Raw genomic sequence first — 18330 nt, 5'->3', positions numbered from 1 at the left:
AGTTTGGTCCGATGTATTCGGAGACTTATCACAATATAATTTTTAAAAAAGAGAAATAAAATTCACTATTACTAATTTTCTACTGTCTACAAACAATTGCTATTTATAACTTATTGAAAACCGCCAAAAGTGAATGTGTAATTGTAACATGTGTTGCAGAGTTGCAGGTGGTGGTGTTCCACCTCTAGTATATATGAAATATTGCAAAATCTGATTGTGTTGCCTAAAAAAGATCTAGATTTTTAAATGCATTTGGTACTGTAAGGAAAAGGTTTTAATTCAACTTGCGGTACTGTAAAAAAAAAAAAAAAAAGTTTTATCCTAAAAACCAGGGATAAAACATATTCAAGATTTCTGAAATCTTCCTCTTCAAGATAAATAATTACTTCCAAGAGACAAACATTATAGGTTACAAACAACTCACAACAATATTTAATAATTACTTGATTTGGCGTTACTACACGTTCTTACATTAAGCTAATTCCGGATCAAATTACGCTGTTTTACTTTCGTGCAAGCCCTATGCCTTGGCCTAGAAGCAACATTAGATTTTAACCCGACCCGATTCCATAAACATTCGGAGCCAACCTTGGCTTAGGATGCACCATCAAAGGAACCGCTCTTTGCAAAGTAAGCCCATAACTCTCCTCCATATTCAGCTTCTCCGGCGTAATACCTCCGGCTAATTCCCAATCAAATCCTTGAACCAACGTCGCCGTCAGAAACTGAATCGTACGTAACCCTAAACTTAAACCAGCACAGATTCTCCTCCCAGCTCCGAACGGTATAAGCTCGAAATCGCTTCCTTTCACATCAACGCCGGATTTTTCACCACCGGGTAAAAATCTATCGGGTTTGAACGTTAACGGGTCCGACCATTGATCCGGGTCACGGGCTATGGCCCATATGTTCGTCAATAGCGTCGATCCTTTAGGGATATGGTAGCCGTTGATCTCACAGCTCTCTGATGCGATGTGTGGTAACGAGAGTGGTGTTGGTGGATGAAGCCTGAAATTCTCTTTGATAACCGCCTGTTTTAAACCAAAATCGGATCAACAATAGCTCGTTAACCAAAACAATTCCAAATTCCCGGTTTGGATGAACGGTACCTGAAGGTAAGGAAGCTGAGAGATGTCTGATTCGTTAACAGGCCTGTCACGGCCCACAACAGAATCAAGTTCTTCTCGGGCTTTATTCATTATATCCGGGTGACGGATTAGCTCAGCTATAGCCCAGTCCACCGTACTTGCTGACGTGTCAGTTCCAGCTGTGAACATGTTCTGTATTTTACAAAAAGATAATCAATAATTTTCTTATATAGGATTTAAGGAAAGTAATTAGTAAAAAACTAACCAATAACAAGGCTTTAATCTCAGTATCCGTTAAACTTCCTCCGTCACCGTCAAGATCAGTTCCTTTAAGCGAGATTAAAGTGCTAAGCATATCTGTATGCTTTTGATCTTGACCGTTCATTTCGTGCTCTTCCAAAATCGACGATAGAAAAGCGTCGAATCTTTTGTGAAGCCGTTTCATTTTACCAGCGACACCTTGTAAATCTAACCAATCCAGTGACGGCACGAAATCTCCGATGTTAAATACTCCGGCGAGAGCCATCATTTCCGTCACCATCGATCGAAACTCGTCAGCTTTATGATCGGCGTCGGCGCCGAACAGTCGCCGGCCGATCATCTCTCGTCCTAGCGCGTTGACTACACACATGTTAACCAACTGACCTAAATTCACTGGTTTCGTGCCTACACGCGCTAGTTCCCGCGTGAGCGTTCCAACCTCTTCCTGTAAAATTCATTTATTATGTTTTTAGAAAAAAGTTTCTTTAATCCTTCATTATATTTTCTTCCAACAGAATCATAATTAATACTACTCATTACCAAAAAAAAAATCTTAATTAATAAGATTAATTATGAATCGATGCTAAAAATTCTACCAAAGTTAGATAATTAGTATATATAAATCGGTCCGGTCGTTGCCTTTTTTTTGGGTTTAAGTGAATCAAACAAATCCCGGTTTAGAGTTAAAGCCAGACCAAATTACTTCTGTAGTCAGGAATTAAACCGGTCCAATTGGCCAGATCAATCCATATTTTAAAACACAGTCTAAACTGTAAAAAAAACCATCTCCTTCTCTTAAAAGATTTACTCTAATTTAAAATTTATATGAAAATAATCTCGTCTATCTAATAAATAAAGTGTCAGATTCATCTTGTTTAATTCGCCTGATCAAAAATAATTTATTATTATTTTCTATAAAAGTATCCTGATAATATAATTTTAATATTAAGTATTAAATGATCAGAAAACAAAATCTATTAAAGCACATATTATCAGTAGTCTGAACTCTGAAATATACTATTGAGAAACTCGTGACACCTTCCATTTAAGGAAACAATGTGGTCCATACGACCATACATAATATTGTTCAAGCAATATATTTCCTCTGGTATCTAAACTTTCCAATTTCCATGGCATCATCAAAGTTAGATAGTATAATATACATCCACGACAATGACAGTATTGCATGGTTGCACTTGTGTAAATTCATTCGAGTACAACCCAATTATTTATATATTTTTATATATAATTCATTTGAAGAAAACCCAAATTTAATATAAGATTTATATGCAAATAAATACTAATTGTTAACATTTATATGCAAATAAATACTAATTGTTATTACAAAAGTTCCATTACAAAAGTGAGAGATAGGGTTTGAAAACACAGGCACCAACCTATGAGCTTTCAATGCTAAATATTTAATATCTTTTTAAAACACTATATTTTTTACAATAAAAAAAAAACGATGACTATATTTTTCTGTTCATGCAAGAAGAATAACTATCAATTCTTCTCTAAATTTCTTCTTTATAATAATACTAGTTAGTGCCTAGTTTATTATTTATAAATTTTAACTATATAAAAAAAAAAAAGAGTCAAAACATTGAACTGACATGATTTAATATCACTACAGGTGAGCTATAGCGTTAGAAAATGAGAATAACGTTTATAATTGTTATACCTGTCGAACATGTTTGAAATCTTCTAGAGCTTTAGCTGAAAATAGATGAACAGAACTAATCTTCCTCAACAGTCTCCATCGTTGTCCGTAAGGTGCAAAGACAAGATCTTGATAGTTATATGCCATGTGTTTGGCTCCTGAGTTTGGTGGTCGGCTAGCGAAATTGGCGTCGTGGATTTTCAGGAACTGCTCGGCCACAGATTTAGAGGCAGCGACCACGACGTCGACGAAACCTAATCGGAGGTGGAGGATAGGGCCGTAAGTAGATACCATGGCGGCAAGGGTTCGATGAGGCTTAGGGCCCATGTGAGGGAGGTTTCCGATGATGGGCCATGGGTTTGGGCCCGGTGGAAGACGGATGTTGTGGCTGCGGTTGCGCCGGAGAGAGAATACACGGAGGAGGAAGAGGAAGATGACAGTGGCTAGAAGGATTGTGAGAAAGAGAGTTGTCATAGTGTTGGGTAGGTTTGAATGGTAAGTGATAAATGAGAATACAAAACATAAGCTATAAATAGAGGAGTTTTGAAAGAAAAAAAATCTATACATGTCTTGGCTAGGAACCTTTTATTATTATTTTTCTATTATAAAAAAAAAAGGAATTATGGAAGTACTGTTTTGGTTTGAAGTTGGTTTTTTCCACCTTTTTTAATCAACGCTGACTATATTATAGAATAAAATAAAATATTTTGTGCAACATAGAGTATATTTAAGTTTCGATTTATTTTAGAAAAAAAAAAAAACAATCGGTTTATCTTGGATCCTTTTGGTACACAAAAAAAAAAAAAAAAAAAAATCTTGGTTTTCTACTGTTTTCATTAGATGGGGATTCGTTAAATCTAACACGTTAATATATTACTCAAATATATTCATGTATTTGTGTACACGTGACGTGGCACATCTGTATTTTATTGATTTGTTCAGGGTTTTGTTTTATCAAAAGAAGAAGGTTAATCAAGAAAAAAAAGGAAGTCTTCTTTCTGGCGTGTCCCATGTATTTCCCCACAAATCAAGCATTCGAAGTTTTTTTTTTTTTTTTTTTTTTCTTACGCAGTTCATTAGATTGGGTACCTTGGCTTTTGGATATACATCCTTTGCTTTCTAAACTTTAAATAACAGTGTCTCCTTCTAACGTTTGTCCTCGTGACTTTTATTTATGTTTAGATTAGTGCGCTGCAAAACAAATCGGGAATATTTACTGCCATATATGTTTTTCACTTTATAACTCTTGGGTAGAATAATTTCATTACTCAGACATCGTTGGAGCATCTTCATTGGAAAAGAGTCTCATCATTTGGTATATATAGGTAAGTACCTTAGAAAGTTGAGAGAAACCAGACAATATTTCAAATAAACTTTTGGTGGATGTTTCTCAAATTTTTGAGATATATATTCACATGAAAACCTCTCAATGAGGTGTTTTTTTTAAAAAAATATTTCAAAACACTGAAGAAATAATCGCTTTATCTTTTATATATTTTATGATATTCATAAAAAATAATTGATAATCTGAACTATAAAAATATTGGACCTAAATGTCATCGATGAACAGTTTAAATGGTCTTTAGATAAGTTCGTTAGTAAGTATAGTAACACATCACACTCATAATTCTAAAAGAATCAAGATTTGATAAAAAAAAATATTAAAAAAAAAAGATTTGATAAAAACTAAAAAAGAGACAGCTGAGGAGAAACGCATTCTCGCCACTTCAATATAGCGACCAAACGTTTGTTTTGAAGTATACAAGTGCGACGTTATTGTGTGTGAAAATGATTATAATTTATTTACGTTGCTTGCAACTTGAGAGTTACGTTTACAATCGAGTAGCATATACCGAGATTGTTATACACTCTAGTTTCGTAAGAGAATAAATATAAAGAGACATTATAATATAATGTACGTTTCTTTTCTATTTTAAGTCGATAATTAAATTGTGGATACTACCACGTTTCAAACATATATACGAATAATGTGCTTAAATTTATCATTTCATTTATATACGTAGAAAAAGTTGGAATATTCTTTCTATATATGTTACGAATACTTAAAATCCTATTTTTTTTGGAGGAGTTCTAACTTTTCAAAGAAAAACATTATAACCACACTTATATATAAATCAAAATCTGGCCACATTATAATCATTTCGTAAATAATCCATTCATAATCTAAGAATCTTAGATTTGGAACACTACAAAATCTTAGTTTGGAAACTATCAAATCTCATCTTTGCTAAATTTTGGATTTCTTATACTTATTAAAAAAAAAATCTTTCTATACTACAAAATCTCGAAATCTTTAAAACATACGGAAAGACATATTGCCATAAATGGTAACATTTCGTCAATACTTTTTTATCACGTTGAAGCTTTATTCAAGGTTCAAATATTTCACGGATAAAACATATTCTTATATGAAATAGTCCCAAATTTGAATAAAACAAAAAAAATTTGTAACATGTTTCGTTTTACACAAACAGATCTTGGATCCCGGATAATAATTTTAATCATAATAATTTTACTTGAATCACTTCATCCCGCACATCGTGCGGATTGTTATCTAGTAATCCTTTATAATGCAAATCACTACTTAGAAACTCAGTTATACTTGAATAGCACTAGACTACTAGCTGATCATTGGGAAAATCTGGACCATATAATTTCGTTAATCGCGGTAGCTAGTGAACTCGAGAAGGGTAGGTAAGATATGTGGTTGATAATGTTGGATGACATGTTATGGTACGTAGAATACAATTTTGGTAAGTTTATTTATACTTGTTCCAGAATTCTACCTATTATAGTATATATGTTCTTTATTACTTTTGTCCTTTAATTACGCACAATTAATTTTTTTCTCGAAGCGGGATCGAGGTTTTGACGAGAATTATTAACTGCATCATATATATATCTTAATTATATGCATAAACATACATAAAGTGGCAACTGCCAACTGGCAATTGATCAACCTAGCATATAAGTATATATATATAAACATCAAATTTCAGCGATACATGTATAAGAGTATCAAACCTTTTTAACCGCATATTTGAAAAGCAAGAGATGGAGACGGATGGGATTTGGCCATTTGGGTAAGTAAGCCACGTTAGTGGATTATACACCGCATTTGATTTCACAAACAACTTTTTTTTTTTGGTTTTTGTCTAAACGAAAAGAGGACCCACAAAAGGTACTTCACGAGCCGACAAAAACAATAAAATATTTTTAATGTAATTAAATTGTTCAAGAAAATATCAAAAAATAGTAAGAATTAATAACTTCGTGTAAGCAGGAGACTCGCACATGAGTTTGAAAGTGGAGTAATAATAGGATGGTTACTTGGTTAGGTAAGGTCGTAAGGATAACCAATGATGACGGTACTAGGAGATGGAAATATCTTCATAGACGAATAAATGGCCACTTTACTATCTACATGTGACATGTCATCACATGATGTCAAATATTGTCATTTGTCAATATACTATTTCTATTACAAATTAAAAGTATCTCTAAAATTAAAATAATTTGCATGTGGGGAGATGTGGAATCAAACTAATACGACAGAGGAAACAAGAAGAGTGATGATATGCCATATTTGTCGAGCTACCCTAGGGAAACCAGAACGAGAAGGTAAAGTTTGGTTTTCTTTTTCGGTTCCGTTTCTATTCCTCAGGTTTCTAGTTTTAGGCAAAGCACACAAATTTGAATTTATAGAAACTCAAACCTCTAGATTTACAGCTATAAACAAAGACCATTAAAAGAATTCGTAATACTCAAAACTCTGCAACTCATTTCATTTAATTTAACTTGATTACGTACAAAGACAAAATATCAGGTTAAGAAAGCTACCACAAAAGTCAAAACACAAGCTAATGAGTTACTTATGTGGCTCAAGATTTTCCACAAGATGTCCATTGTTTGAGCAAAACTACCTACCAAGGAGCCAAAAAATGTAGTCGAGATAGCCTATTTTTAGGACCGACAATTGGTTTATATGAAACATATTTTAGCATAATCAAATCTTTACGAAGATTTTAATAATATCAGACGAGTTCTTTGTCATATCATGGAGACTCATATACGAAGCTTGGTCTTCATCCTCTTCGAAACGTCTAAGCTATCATATAAATCCTACTCCCTCCGTTTCGTTTTAGTTGTCGTATTAGGACTTAAATTTTGTTTCGTAATAGTTGTCGTTTTAGGTTTTCAATGCAAATGTTTGGTAAAAATTCCAGTATTATCCTTATTGTTTTAATGTTTTGGCCAATGAAAAAATTTATAGGATATATTAATAAAGGGTAAAACAGAAAATTTAATGCTTTTTTTAATTTGTGCGATAAAATTTTAAACGACAACTAAAACGAAACGGAGGGAGTATGTAATAACCGGAAAACCACCAATATATATATATATATAAATGGTAGCTTGTCAACAATATATTGTATTGAGACAAATTTTTAATAAAGCTTAGGTATGCTTTAAGTTTTACCACATAAGCACAAATGAGGTGAACTTTATTTCTCATTTAACAACTGGAAATTGTTGTTTGTCATTGCTTTTGTAGACCTCGAACATGGATGAATGCAGAAGAATAAACTAAGCACCATTATCAACAAACAATTTTCAGTTAAAATCCAAATCTATATCATGGAAGTCGAACGAAGCAATATTGTAAAAATACATTTCGCTCAAAATAAATAAAAATAGGGCTAAGAAATCACTACAAAACAAATCAAAATGTGACTGTGGAATAAATATACTTTTGCATGTAAATAAATTCACCTTCTCATAGAAAACATAGAAAACGTTCATCAAAAAGTGTTGTAAATATCATGAACAAAAGAGATATATTTGAAAACAATGAGAGAAAATAGTACTATATGCATAAACCACCAAAAGATTACAAAGTTTAAGGGAAACACATCCAATCCATACTTGATACTTCAAATGGTGGAAGATGAAGGAGCAGGAAAGTTATAAAATCCTAGAAGGAGAAGCTGTTGCGATTAGGAGTATAAAGCAAAAAAATTTGGATGAAAGTAATTTTCTTTTCAGCTTTGTTCGGATGAACGTAGTTATATTCTACTCTATTAAAAAAAAAGTTGTTGTTATGTTATACTGTGATAAGAGTGTTGACCTGAAATTTACAGTTGATCAGCCACAATATTTGGTTTATTAGTTTCCAAGAAAGACAAATTTCCATTAAACTATTCAAAAGTGTGTGATAATATGGCAATAAGTAAGTTATAAAAGATGCCATAATCTTACTTAAAGATAGTCAAAGAGTACATTATCTATAATTTGACTTGGAAAGTCTTATGAAAAGATAATAAAAATCGGAGCTACCTATAGAACAAATTAATAAATATCTAGACTCTAGTCTCTAATGAAAGATTGCGATTAACACGGTGCCGTTTAAACGTCTTAGGTGGGTCCCTATTTAATAATGGTCCGTCACTGGCCCCCCCCAACAACTACTAGTCTAACCTTCTGTCTTTGAAAGAGAGTTCTGATCTACGACGCATCTGCTTCGGATCCGACGCTGGGATTTTTCTCCCGAACCCAAGCCTCGGATTTGCTCCTGCGTCCGCCCGCCGTTGAAAATTTTCGTACTCCATTCGATCACTTATCTCTCTCTCTCTCTCTCTCTCTCTCTCTCTTCTGGTGGTTTCGTTAATTCTCGGATTCGAAAACCCTAACTTATTCTTAGAAATTGCGGTCGGAGAAGAAAGCTTTCAGGCTTTCCAATTGTTGTCGACGCGACAGAACAAGTGTAAGTATACATACATCTCTCTTTCTCTTAGTGGAAACCCTAGTTTTGTTTAATGTCCTAAAAGGAGAATGATGTTATATACCCAATTCTTGGAGCGTGTCGGTAAAATTGAAGTCAGGGAGGCTCTCGTTTGAGGTTATTGTAATGTTCATGTTAACCAGAGCTTCGATTTTGGGTGCAATTTGATCTCAGAGTGCGTTCACGAGATTTCCGAGAAATTTTGTAAATTTTTCTAAATTAGCTTAATTGCAGCTGCCATAGAGTGTTCATAGAGGTGAGATGCGAATTCAGCTGGTTTTTGAACAAGGATCTTGATGACATTTACTGCAAATGAGTTCTCGAGTTTACTGGATTAGGAGTGTGTTATAGTTTCATAAGTTGATTGGAGCTTAGGCTTTGGCTTAGTGGACCTTGGATGTCAATGTACGGTTTTCATTTAAGGAAACAATGCTGATTAGGTTTCCTTATAACCTGGTTGGCGTTGTATCGATTCTCGAGTTTTTTTTAAGTCTCGCTTCGTTGGTCTGAGGATTTTCCTGCGTGAAGATTTGAACTTTCCTGTCTTAATAAATGTATTGTCTTAAATTGAATTAGGGTTGAGGATCTTGCCCGATGATTTTCATTTGACGCACTTTTGTTTCCTATTTTGCAGAAACAACGGTTGTTTTTAGAATAAAGGAGACACAAGCTTGAACTCTTTTCCGTTTCTTTTCGAAGTCCAGATATTTAAAATTAATTTCTAGAAGCTGATTCTATGCCTGGAAACGAATTTGGAGAGAGGATCCACAATTTCTTTGGACTGGAGGGCCTATCCCAAGACCAGCATCAGTCTCAGGTTGTTGATGGAAGTTGGTCCAGTTTTAGTGATGGTCTAGTTGGCAACCAGAGGCAGATAGACCCATCCCTTATTGCCAATCTGAAGAGTTATAGCACACAACAATCTGGTATGGATTTTGTCTCCTTATGACGGGGAATTCCCAACTTATGCTCTACATATATGTTTCATTCATGGCTTAGAGCTTAGTATGCTGGATGATGCTCTGGTTGGTAGCTTTTAAACATAGCCTTTTTTGCTTATTCCAGTTGATCCTGAGAGAGGGCAATCTTCAACTTCACAGCATGGTTTAAATTTTACTCAGCAGCCTATGAGGCCTGAGTACTCCAGAACTGTATTACAAGAACCCCAGCAACCCACAAATGGTTACATGCGTGGCAACATTGGGTTGCAGACGATGCCGAATGAGGCAAATTTTTTGGGAATGGATGTAGAATCGAGTAGGGATAGGTTGTCAGCGAGAGGATTCACTCCAGACCTTCATGAATTTCCTACGAGGTTTGAGATGGGAGAATCTCCGGTTAATTATGATTTCTTTGGTGGTCAACAACAATCAAATACACAGCTCCCTTTGCCAAGGCAGCAGATGACCTTCAATGACATGCAACTAATGAAGCAGCAAGTTATGGTTAAGCAAATACATGAATATCAAATGCAACAACAACTTCAAAAGCAACAGCTAGAAGCCAGGCAGCTCAATTCTTTGAATTCAAATGCAGTCAATGGAAGTCGCTCAAGTGATAACCAATCACATATGATTAATGGCATCCCTCTTCAGGATGCGTCTAGTAACTGGTTGCAGCCAGATCTCATGACAGGAAATACAAACTGGATGCATCGCGGCATATCTCCAGTTGTTCAAGGTTCATCCACTGGGCTCATGATTACCTCTGAGCATGGGCAGGCGAACTTAATGGCTCAACAATTTGAACCTTCCTTGTACGGTATGCCTGTTAGTGGGACTAATGCACCTCACAATGCCTTTTCTTCCAGCCAGATGAACAGGTTAGCTGCGCAGCATGGTTCTGCAAACAGGATTTCCTCTGTCACTAATCAACCTACTTCATATCTGAATCAAGGTGATGTACAGGATAGTCATATGCTCCCTAGATCCACATACCAGGAGAAATTATTGTTCTCCCAGACATCAGGTCCAAGTTCAAATAGTATGCCCAACTTTGATAGTTTACAGCAAGATAATTCCCGTGAAAGGAACATTTCAGTCCAGGCGAAATTTGGTCAGATGGAGGGTTCTGGTCCATCAGAAAAATCATTTATGAAAGTGCCTGAAAATATAAATGCAGTGCAGAAATCGACAACATTAGATCCAACAGAGGAAAAGATTTTGTTTGGTTCGGATGACAATTTGTGGGAGGCATTTGGAAACAGCACTGATATGAGCTTGACAGGAAATCTTATGTCCAGTAGTTCTGACCTTTTTGATGCATGCCCCTCTTTGCAAAGTGGGAGTTGGAGTGCTCTTATGCAATCTGCTGTAGCAGAAACATCCAGTGATGACGCAGGCGTACATGAATGGGCTAACAAAAGTACTGGCCCACATGCAAATTCTCATCTTGGTAATAGGGGCCAGGATTTGGGTGAAAAGACTTCAAATACACTAAGCGGGAGAGTCCACAGTGATTCCACTCAGACAGCTGTTCAACATTTGCAAAACAGAGGAAATAGAGTTTCAGATAATGGCCTGTTGGAAAATTCAATGGCTCAACGAATCGATGGGCAGAATAATTCGTGTTCTATTAGAAAGAATGAGGGCGTTGAGGATAGACTTGGTATCTGGAAGGCTGCGTCTAATCCAAATTTAGTTGCTCTGAAGGAACAAACTCCTAAAATGCAAAGGATAAGCTATGGATTTGGCAGTGCTGGTGCAGGAAACGATTCTAGGCATGTCCAGGGAAATATCCAACAACATTTGGATAATAACTCTGTGGAGAAGGCTATCCCTCATCTGAATTCTAGAGACGGCAGTCAGATTCTCGAGTCATATTCGAGTAATAATGCACGATCAAATGAAATGGTAAATGCCCGTGATTTTTCTATGTTGCCTGGCGGAAAAGACACACAATCTGGTCTTGTCGGTAGTAGGCCGTCGATACCTCGCAAATTTCAGTATCATCCCATGGGTAATATTGATGTCACTGATGAGCCTTGTCGAGGAAAATTTTCTCATTTTGGGCAGTCAAACTCTCTAGGTCAGCCTGCTATGAACATTCTGATTGACAAGGTAAATTATATCCTTTGGTTTTTATTATGGTTTAGAAATTTGAATCCGTCTGAACATTCTTTTGGCTTTCATTTTGGTAGGGACATGGTTCAGAAAATTCACCTAGTACTTCTGCGTCAGCCGACAGGTGTAATCAAGTGAATAGTGCTTCGTCAAGGTACTGGTCATTGTGAATTTATTTATTTAGTGTGACCTTTTTATAGATATCTTGTCAGGCAACTTTGTGTCACCTAAAACTCATTAAATTTCATTGAGATGTAATTTCTTACTGTGGTCATCAACTCGTTTTTAACCCCAATTGCTTGGAATATTTGTAATTTATGCTTTGCAATTGTCTTTCTGAAAGAAATTTTCTGTGCAGGCTTGAGCTTCTTCACAAGGTGGACCAGTCGCCGGAGAATTCCCCGGAAACAAATGTTTCTGGGATTCCTGAAGCAAATACCTCTGCAGACTATGGTGGTCAATTTCGGCATAATCAGTCATATGCTTCTCAGGGGTTTAATTTACAGTTGGCACCTCCATCTCAACTAGCTCCCTCACCTGATAACGTGCAATTTTCTCAGAATTCTTTGCAGCCATTAAATTCATTTCATACTGGCCCTGAAAAAGGAGGAACAAGTCAGTCCAGGTTTGCTCCGTGGGCATCTAATCAATCTTTTCAGCAATCCACTCATCAAGGACCATTTCCTGGAATCCTAGGAGGATCCAGCATGACCTCTGGTTTCCCTTATTCCAGAGGGTATCACCAAAATCAACAGATGCCTGTTGCTACCCGACAATCAGCTGCTAATAATTCAGGCAATTCATCTTCTGAGTTGTCTACCCCTCAAGTGAAAGAAAGAGATGAACGTAGTGACTTTGATCAACGTGGACATTCAGCACACAACAAAAAAGGAGATTCAGCTGAAGGATTTCGTATGCTGTCTGCTTCTCAGCCTCTGGTTGCATCCAGCTCGCCTCAGCAAAGTTCCTCTTCTGGTATGATGTCTGACTCACCAGCCGATATTTCAGCACCGCAACATCGGTTTTGGAACCAGCCATTTAAGCCTCAGCCAGATCTTTTACGGCCGCATCCATTGCCCAGCAACAACATGGCAGGTAGCTTCTCAAGGCAGGAGAAGACAAATCAATTATCCTCCCAAAATGGAGACGTGTCATTAAGTGGGAGGGACATGGTGAATATGCATGGGTTACAGAGTAAAGATATGGTTGTAAAACAGACATCTAATGTTGCTTCAATGTTCTCCAAAATGGTGCAGAGCAATCATCAATCCTTTGATCGCTCTCTTCCTTCAAACAACCTTCCAAAGGATAGCTTACATCACGATGAACAAATGGCTGGAAGTGGGGAGGGCGATGCACCCAAGATGACTGTGAAGAGAGTTGAGAATAGTGCTATTGATCCTCAAAAGGTAGCTCCCAAAGGGGAGCAACAATCACCTTCAAGATCTGATGGTTTAGTTAGAGATGGATTGAATCACAGGGAATCAGCGAACCAAATACCGTATTTTGGCCAAAATGTTTCTCAGAGTTTCTCCACTAAGAATCATTCAGCCTCAGCTGGAGCAGATCATCAACAAATCAGTCCTCAGATGGCTCCATCCTGGTATAGTCAATATGGGACTTTCAAGAATGGACTGGTGCAACCTGTGAATGATACAGGGAGATTCACCCCCTTAAAGATAGGAGAACAATCGTCTAATGTTGGGAGTTCAGTTGATGGCACATACTCTGTTCAATCGCCACAGCACTTTAATATGCAGCAAATATCAGGCTCCACACTAGGAGCAGATATTCCCTCATCTGAGTCATTGCCTCATGGTGCTACTGAACAACTTCTGAAGGTTAATAAACCAAAGAAGCGCAAAACCGCCACATCAGAACTTCTACCTTGGAATAAAGAATTCATGCAGGGTCACCAGAGGCTTAAGACTCTCGGGTATGTGTGGCTTATAAGCACTAATATTCCTTCTTTTTCCATATCCTTTACCGTATCTAACTTGCTATATTCTTTACAGTGAGGCTGAAGTTGATTGGGCCAGAGCAACCAATCGATTTGCTGAAAAAGTGAGTTTCCTCATTACATGTTTTCTCACTAGTCTCTTTGTACAATCTTGTTAATACGTTGATGGCTTTTGTTATATCACAGGTGGAATTTGAGACTTTACTTGAGGATGGCCCACCAATCAAATCAAAGAGAAGGCTTATATATACAACACATCTCATGCAACAACTATTTAATCCGCCTCCGGCTAGGGTGATATCTTTGGTTGCCAGCTCAAATTATGAGTTTGTTGCATATACTACTGCAAGAGGTGCACTAGGAGATGCATGTAGCTCCAGTTGTACCGACAGGAGTGAGGGCTATTCGCCCCCGAACAATTCAAACCCGTAAGGATATTTTCTGTTTGTCCGTTAAATGCTGGAGATTTTTGTAGAGTTTGTGGTTTTATATTGACACGAAGCGACCCACTCTTGTGTAGGTTGTCTGAGAGAACGAAAACTGAGAAAATCAGTGACCAGTACATCTCCAAAGCAGCTGAAGATTTCATTAGTAGAACACGGAAACTAGAGACTGACTTTGCCAGGTATAAACCGTAGCTCTCTCTTGTAATTGATTCCAGTTTGAAATGGCTATTCATCTGGGCTGGTTTGATCTCATTCATGAACATCTGGTTCTTCTTGCAGGTTAGAAAATGGAACTACAATTCCAGACTTGAGAGTTGAAGTCCAGGATCTAGAGAAGTTTGCAGTGATCAATCGTTTTGCAAAGTTCCACCCACCATCCTCATCTATGGACCGGACGGTGAATTCACTTAGGTTAAACCCACAAAGATATGTTACGATAGCTCCAATGCCTCAGAATATTCCAGACAGGGTACAATGTCTCTCGCTCTAACCAATGATGAATCCATAAATTTTCCACTTTTTGGCCAATCTTCCCCATTCATTGCTTTCATATATATCTTTTGCCCCAAATGTTTCAATTTTTTTTGGGTGGGCACGAGTTAGTTGGTCGGAACCCTGAGATCAGTGAAGGCCTCCATTTGTCGAAAAGCCGGAGATTTTCTTCTAAATATGTAGCATTACTGTATGCATCACCATAACGTTGTAAGTTAAATCCATGTGTATACTTTAGTAAAGATAAGTGTCTTAGTACAAAAACCCCAGCAAGTATAGTATCACATCACCTCTTGTTTCGACTTTCTGGTAAACAAAGGATATCTGAATTTTGTAATGCATTTTTATGAATAATCCCTAGCTATCTAAAGAAGATAGTATTCGTTACTACTGAATTCTAAACCACGTAGTGCATGCTATTGGAAAAAATTAAAAAAAAATGTGAAACCACCATATCTTAACGAAGATAAAATCTGGCTATCTCATTGCAATTTAATGACGTTGAAACGCACGAATACGTTTAGGTGGGTTCGGCTCTATAATGGGCTTATCATCACTGGCCCACAGTACAACAACTCTCGTCTAAATCCTCCGTCTCTGGTAGAGAGTTTCGATCTTCGAGTCATCTGCTTTGGACCCGAACCTGAACCTCGAGTTTGCTCACTCGATCACTTTATCTCTCTCTCTCTCTCTCTCTCTCTCCCCCTGATTTCGTTAATTCTTGGATTCAGAAAAAACCCTAACTTTATTCTTAGAAATTGAGGTCGGAGAAGCCAATTTCCAGTTGTTTTACGGCTAAACGTCATACAAGTGTAAGTTCACATCTCTCTTTCCCATTGCTGAAACCCTATCTTTTTTTTTTCGTTTAAATTCCCAATTGGTGGAGTGTGTCGGTAGGATTAAAGTCTGGAAGGTTCTCGTTATGGTAATGTTCATGTCAACTAGAGCTTCGATTTCAGGTGAAATTGTGTTGCAGCAATTTTGGTCTCAAGTGGGTTCGCGAGATTTCCAATAAATTCTCTAAATTTTCTATATGAGCTTAATTTTCAGCTGGTTTATAGCGGTGAAATGGGAATTTAGCTGGTTTATTGTTTAAGGAACTTGATTACATTTACTGCAAATGAGCTCTTGAGTTTACTGGAATAGGTGGATCTTGAGTTTCTTATAGTTTCAGAAGCTGAGTGGAGCTTAGGCTTTGGCTTAGTGGTTCTTAGACGTCGGGATAGGGGTTTCTATCGAGGATCTTGCCCATTTGCTGTAGCTTTCTTTTGAACCAATTGTATCTACTGGTTTTGTTTCACTTTGTGTGTTCAACTTTAAATGTGCAGTATCTGTTTTGTTTGTTTAACAGGAAAATCTTGAGAATTCGGATTTCGGAGCATCTTAGTTGCAAGTACCTCATGAATTCTCGGGGGGAAAAGGTGTTTAAAATGTTCCTATTTTTTTACATTTGAATATAAGATTAGGAGAGTCAATCTTTAACTCTTTTCTGTTTCTTTTCGAGGTCCAGATATTTATAAGAATTTATCGGAGCTGAATCTATGCCTGGAAACGAATTTGGAGAGAGGATCCACAATTTCTTTGGACAGGAGGGCCTATCCCAAGACAACCAGCATCAGCCTCAGGCTGGAGATGGAAGCTGGTCCGGTTTTAGTAATGGTCTAGTCAGCAACCAGAGGCTGATTGACCCATCACTTAATGCCAATCTGAAGACTTATAGTACACAACAATCTGGTATGGATTTTGTCTCCTTATGATTGGAGCTTCCCCAACTTATGCTCTACATATATGTTCCATTCATAGCTTAGAGCTTAGTATGCTGGATGATGCTTTGGTTGTCAAGAGTTTAAACATAGCCTTTTTGCTTATTCCAGTTGATCCTGAGAGAGGACAATCTTCAAATTCACAGCATGGTTTGAATTTTACTCAGCAGCCTATGAGGTCTGATTATTCCAGAAGTGTATTGCGAGAACACCAGCAATCCATAAATGGTTATATGCATGGAAACCTTATGTTGCAGGCATCTCCAGACCGTCATAAAACTCCTATGAGATTTGATATGGGAGAATCTCCGGTTAACTATGATTTCTTTGGTGGTCAACAACAATTAAACAATCAGCTCCCTGGCATGCTCCAACCTTTTCCAAGGCAGCAGATGACATTCAATGATATGCAACTACTAAAGCAACACGCTATGGTTAAGCAAATGCATGAATATCAAATGCAACAACAACTTCAAAAGCAACAGCTAGAGGCCAGGCATCTCAATTCTTTTAATTCAAACGCAGTCAATGGAAGTCGCTCAAGTGATAGCCAATCACATCCTTCGATTAGTGGTGTCCCTCTACAGGATGCGTCTAATAATTGGTTGCAGCCAGATCTTATGACAGGAAATACAAACTGGATGCATCGCGGCATCTCCCCAATTGTTCAAAGTTCATCCAGTGGGCTCGTGATTACCCCTGAGCATGGACATGCAAACTTAATGGCACAACAATTTGAAACTTCCTTGTACGGTATGCCAGTTGGTGGGACAGATGCACCTCAAAATGCCTTTTCTTCTGTTCAGATGAACATGTTAGCTGCACAGCATGGTTCTGCAAACATGAGTTCCTCTCTCACTAATCAGCCAGCGTCATTTCTGAATCAAGATGACGTACAGGACAGTCATATGCTCCCTAGATCCACATACCAGGAGAATCTGTTCTCCCATTTATCATCAGTTCCAGGTTCAAATAATGTTGGAAGTTTTCAGCAAGATAATTCCGGTCAGCAGAACATTTCAGGGCAAGAGGAATTTGGTCAAATGGAGGGTTCTGGTCTATCAGAAAAATCATTTATGAAAGTGCCTGAAAATATAAATACATTGCAGAAGTCGACAACATTAGATCCAACAGAGGAAAAGATTTTGTTTGGTTCGGATGACAATTTGTGGGAGGCATTTGGAAACAGCACTGATATGAGCTTGACAGGAAATCTTATGTCTAGTAGTTCTGACCTTTTTGATGCTTGCCCCTCTTTGCAAAGTGGGAGTTGGAGTGCTCTTATGCAATCTGCTGTAGCAGAAACATCCAGTGATGACGCAGGCGTACATGAATGGGGTAGTAAACAGCAATCTGTATGGGCTAACAACATTACTGCCCCACATGCAGATTCTCGTATTGGTAATAGGGCCCAGGAGTCTGGTCTCAATAGTGATTCAACTCGATCAACTGTTCAACATTTGCAAGACAAAGGAAATATGGTTTCAGATCATGGCCTGTTGGAGAAGACAATGACTCAACAGAGTCAAATGGCTGGAAATATGTTTCATTCTTTAAGTTCTGGTATTGATCAGAATAATTCGTGTTCTATTGGAAAGAATGAGGACATTGATGATAGACTTGGTGACTGGAAGGCTGCTTCCAATCCAAACTCAGCTGCTCTGATGGAACAGAAGAATCATTTAACACAAAATCTACAATGGCAAAGGGAAATCTATGGTACAGGAAATGATTCTAGCGCTTCGAGGGATATCCAGAAAAATATCCAACAGCATTTGGATAATAACTCTGT

General features: G+C 37.3%; 3 protein-coding genes across 3 annotated transcripts in view; 2 read left to right on the top strand and 1 right to left on the bottom strand.

Annotated features, from left to right (window-relative positions):
• Positions 1 to 335: 335 nt before the first annotated feature.
• On the bottom strand, positions 336 to 3585 carry LOC9309404 (flavonoid 3'-monooxygenase). The gene is made up of 4 exons (XM_021022577.1): positions 3034 to 3585; positions 1354 to 1794; positions 1110 to 1280; positions 336 to 1031 (listed from the first exon to the last, which is right to left on the bottom strand). The coding sequence occupies exons 1-4, from the start codon at positions 3577 to 3579 to the stop codon at positions 552 to 554; spliced, it is 1638 nt and encodes a 545-aa protein (XP_020878236.1). The 5' UTR covers positions 3580 to 3585; the 3' UTR covers positions 336 to 551.
• A 5048-nt stretch (positions 3586 to 8633) lies between these two features.
• LOC9309403 lies at positions 8634 to 15129 on the top strand. Its single transcript, XM_021021360.1, has 9 exons — positions 8634 to 8797; positions 9450 to 9741; positions 9881 to 11874; positions 11955 to 12031; positions 12236 to 13813; positions 13893 to 13941; positions 14024 to 14265; positions 14358 to 14462; positions 14563 to 15129. The coding sequence occupies exons 2-9, from the start codon at positions 9552 to 9554 to the stop codon at positions 14771 to 14773; spliced, it is 4446 nt and encodes a 1481-aa protein (XP_020877019.1). The 5' UTR covers positions 8634 to 8797; positions 9450 to 9551; the 3' UTR covers positions 14774 to 15129.
• A 278-nt stretch (positions 15130 to 15407) lies between these two features.
• The window catches only part of LOC9307368, a 4855-nt gene continuing 1932 nt past the window's right edge, over positions 15408 to 18330 (top strand). The window contains 4 exon segments of the mRNA XM_021021361.1: positions 15408 to 15587; positions 16127 to 16196; positions 16286 to 16509; positions 16650 to 18330. The exon segment at positions 16650 to 18330 is cut by the window's right edge and continues 123 nt beyond it. Coding sequence (XP_020877020.1) covers positions 16317 to 16509; positions 16650 to 18330 — 1874 coding nt within the window. The 5' untranslated portion in view covers positions 15408 to 15587; positions 16127 to 16196; positions 16286 to 16316.

Source organism: Arabidopsis lyrata (genome assembly GCF_000004255.2).
Source record: "Arabidopsis lyrata subsp. lyrata unplaced genomic scaffold ARALYscaffold_6, whole genome shotgun sequence".
Classification (NCBI taxonomy): Eukaryota; Viridiplantae; Streptophyta; class Magnoliopsida; order Brassicales; family Brassicaceae; genus Arabidopsis; species Arabidopsis lyrata.
Note: the sequence above shows the minus strand (reverse complement) of the source record. Positions and strands in the feature narration are given on the sequence as shown.

Bases quoted from the DNA above. Each gene is read 5' to 3' on its own strand.
- LOC9309404 (XM_021022577.1), bottom strand. From the start codon at position 3,579: ATGTATAGATTTTTTTTCTTTCAAAACTCCTCTATTTATAGCTTATGT. The intron at 1,795-3,033 runs GTATAACAATTA...TGAATTTTACAG, and splicing joins ATTTCAAACATGTTCGACAG to GAAGAGGTTGGAACGCTCAC. The intron at 1,281-1,353 runs GTTAGTTTTTTA...TGTAAAATACAG, and splicing joins AGATTAAAGCCTTGTTATTG to AACATGTTCACAGCTGGAAC.
- LOC9309403 (XM_021021360.1), top strand. From the start codon at position 9,552: ATGCCTGGAAACGAATTTGGAGAGAGGATCCACAATTTCTTTGGACTG. The intron at 9,742-9,880 runs GTATGGATTTTG...TGCTTATTCCAG, and splicing joins TTATAGCACACAACAATCTG to TTGATCCTGAGAGAGGGCAA. The intron at 11,875-11,954 runs GTAAATTATATC...TCATTTTGGTAG, and splicing joins TGAACATTCTGATTGACAAG to GGACATGGTTCAGAAAATTC.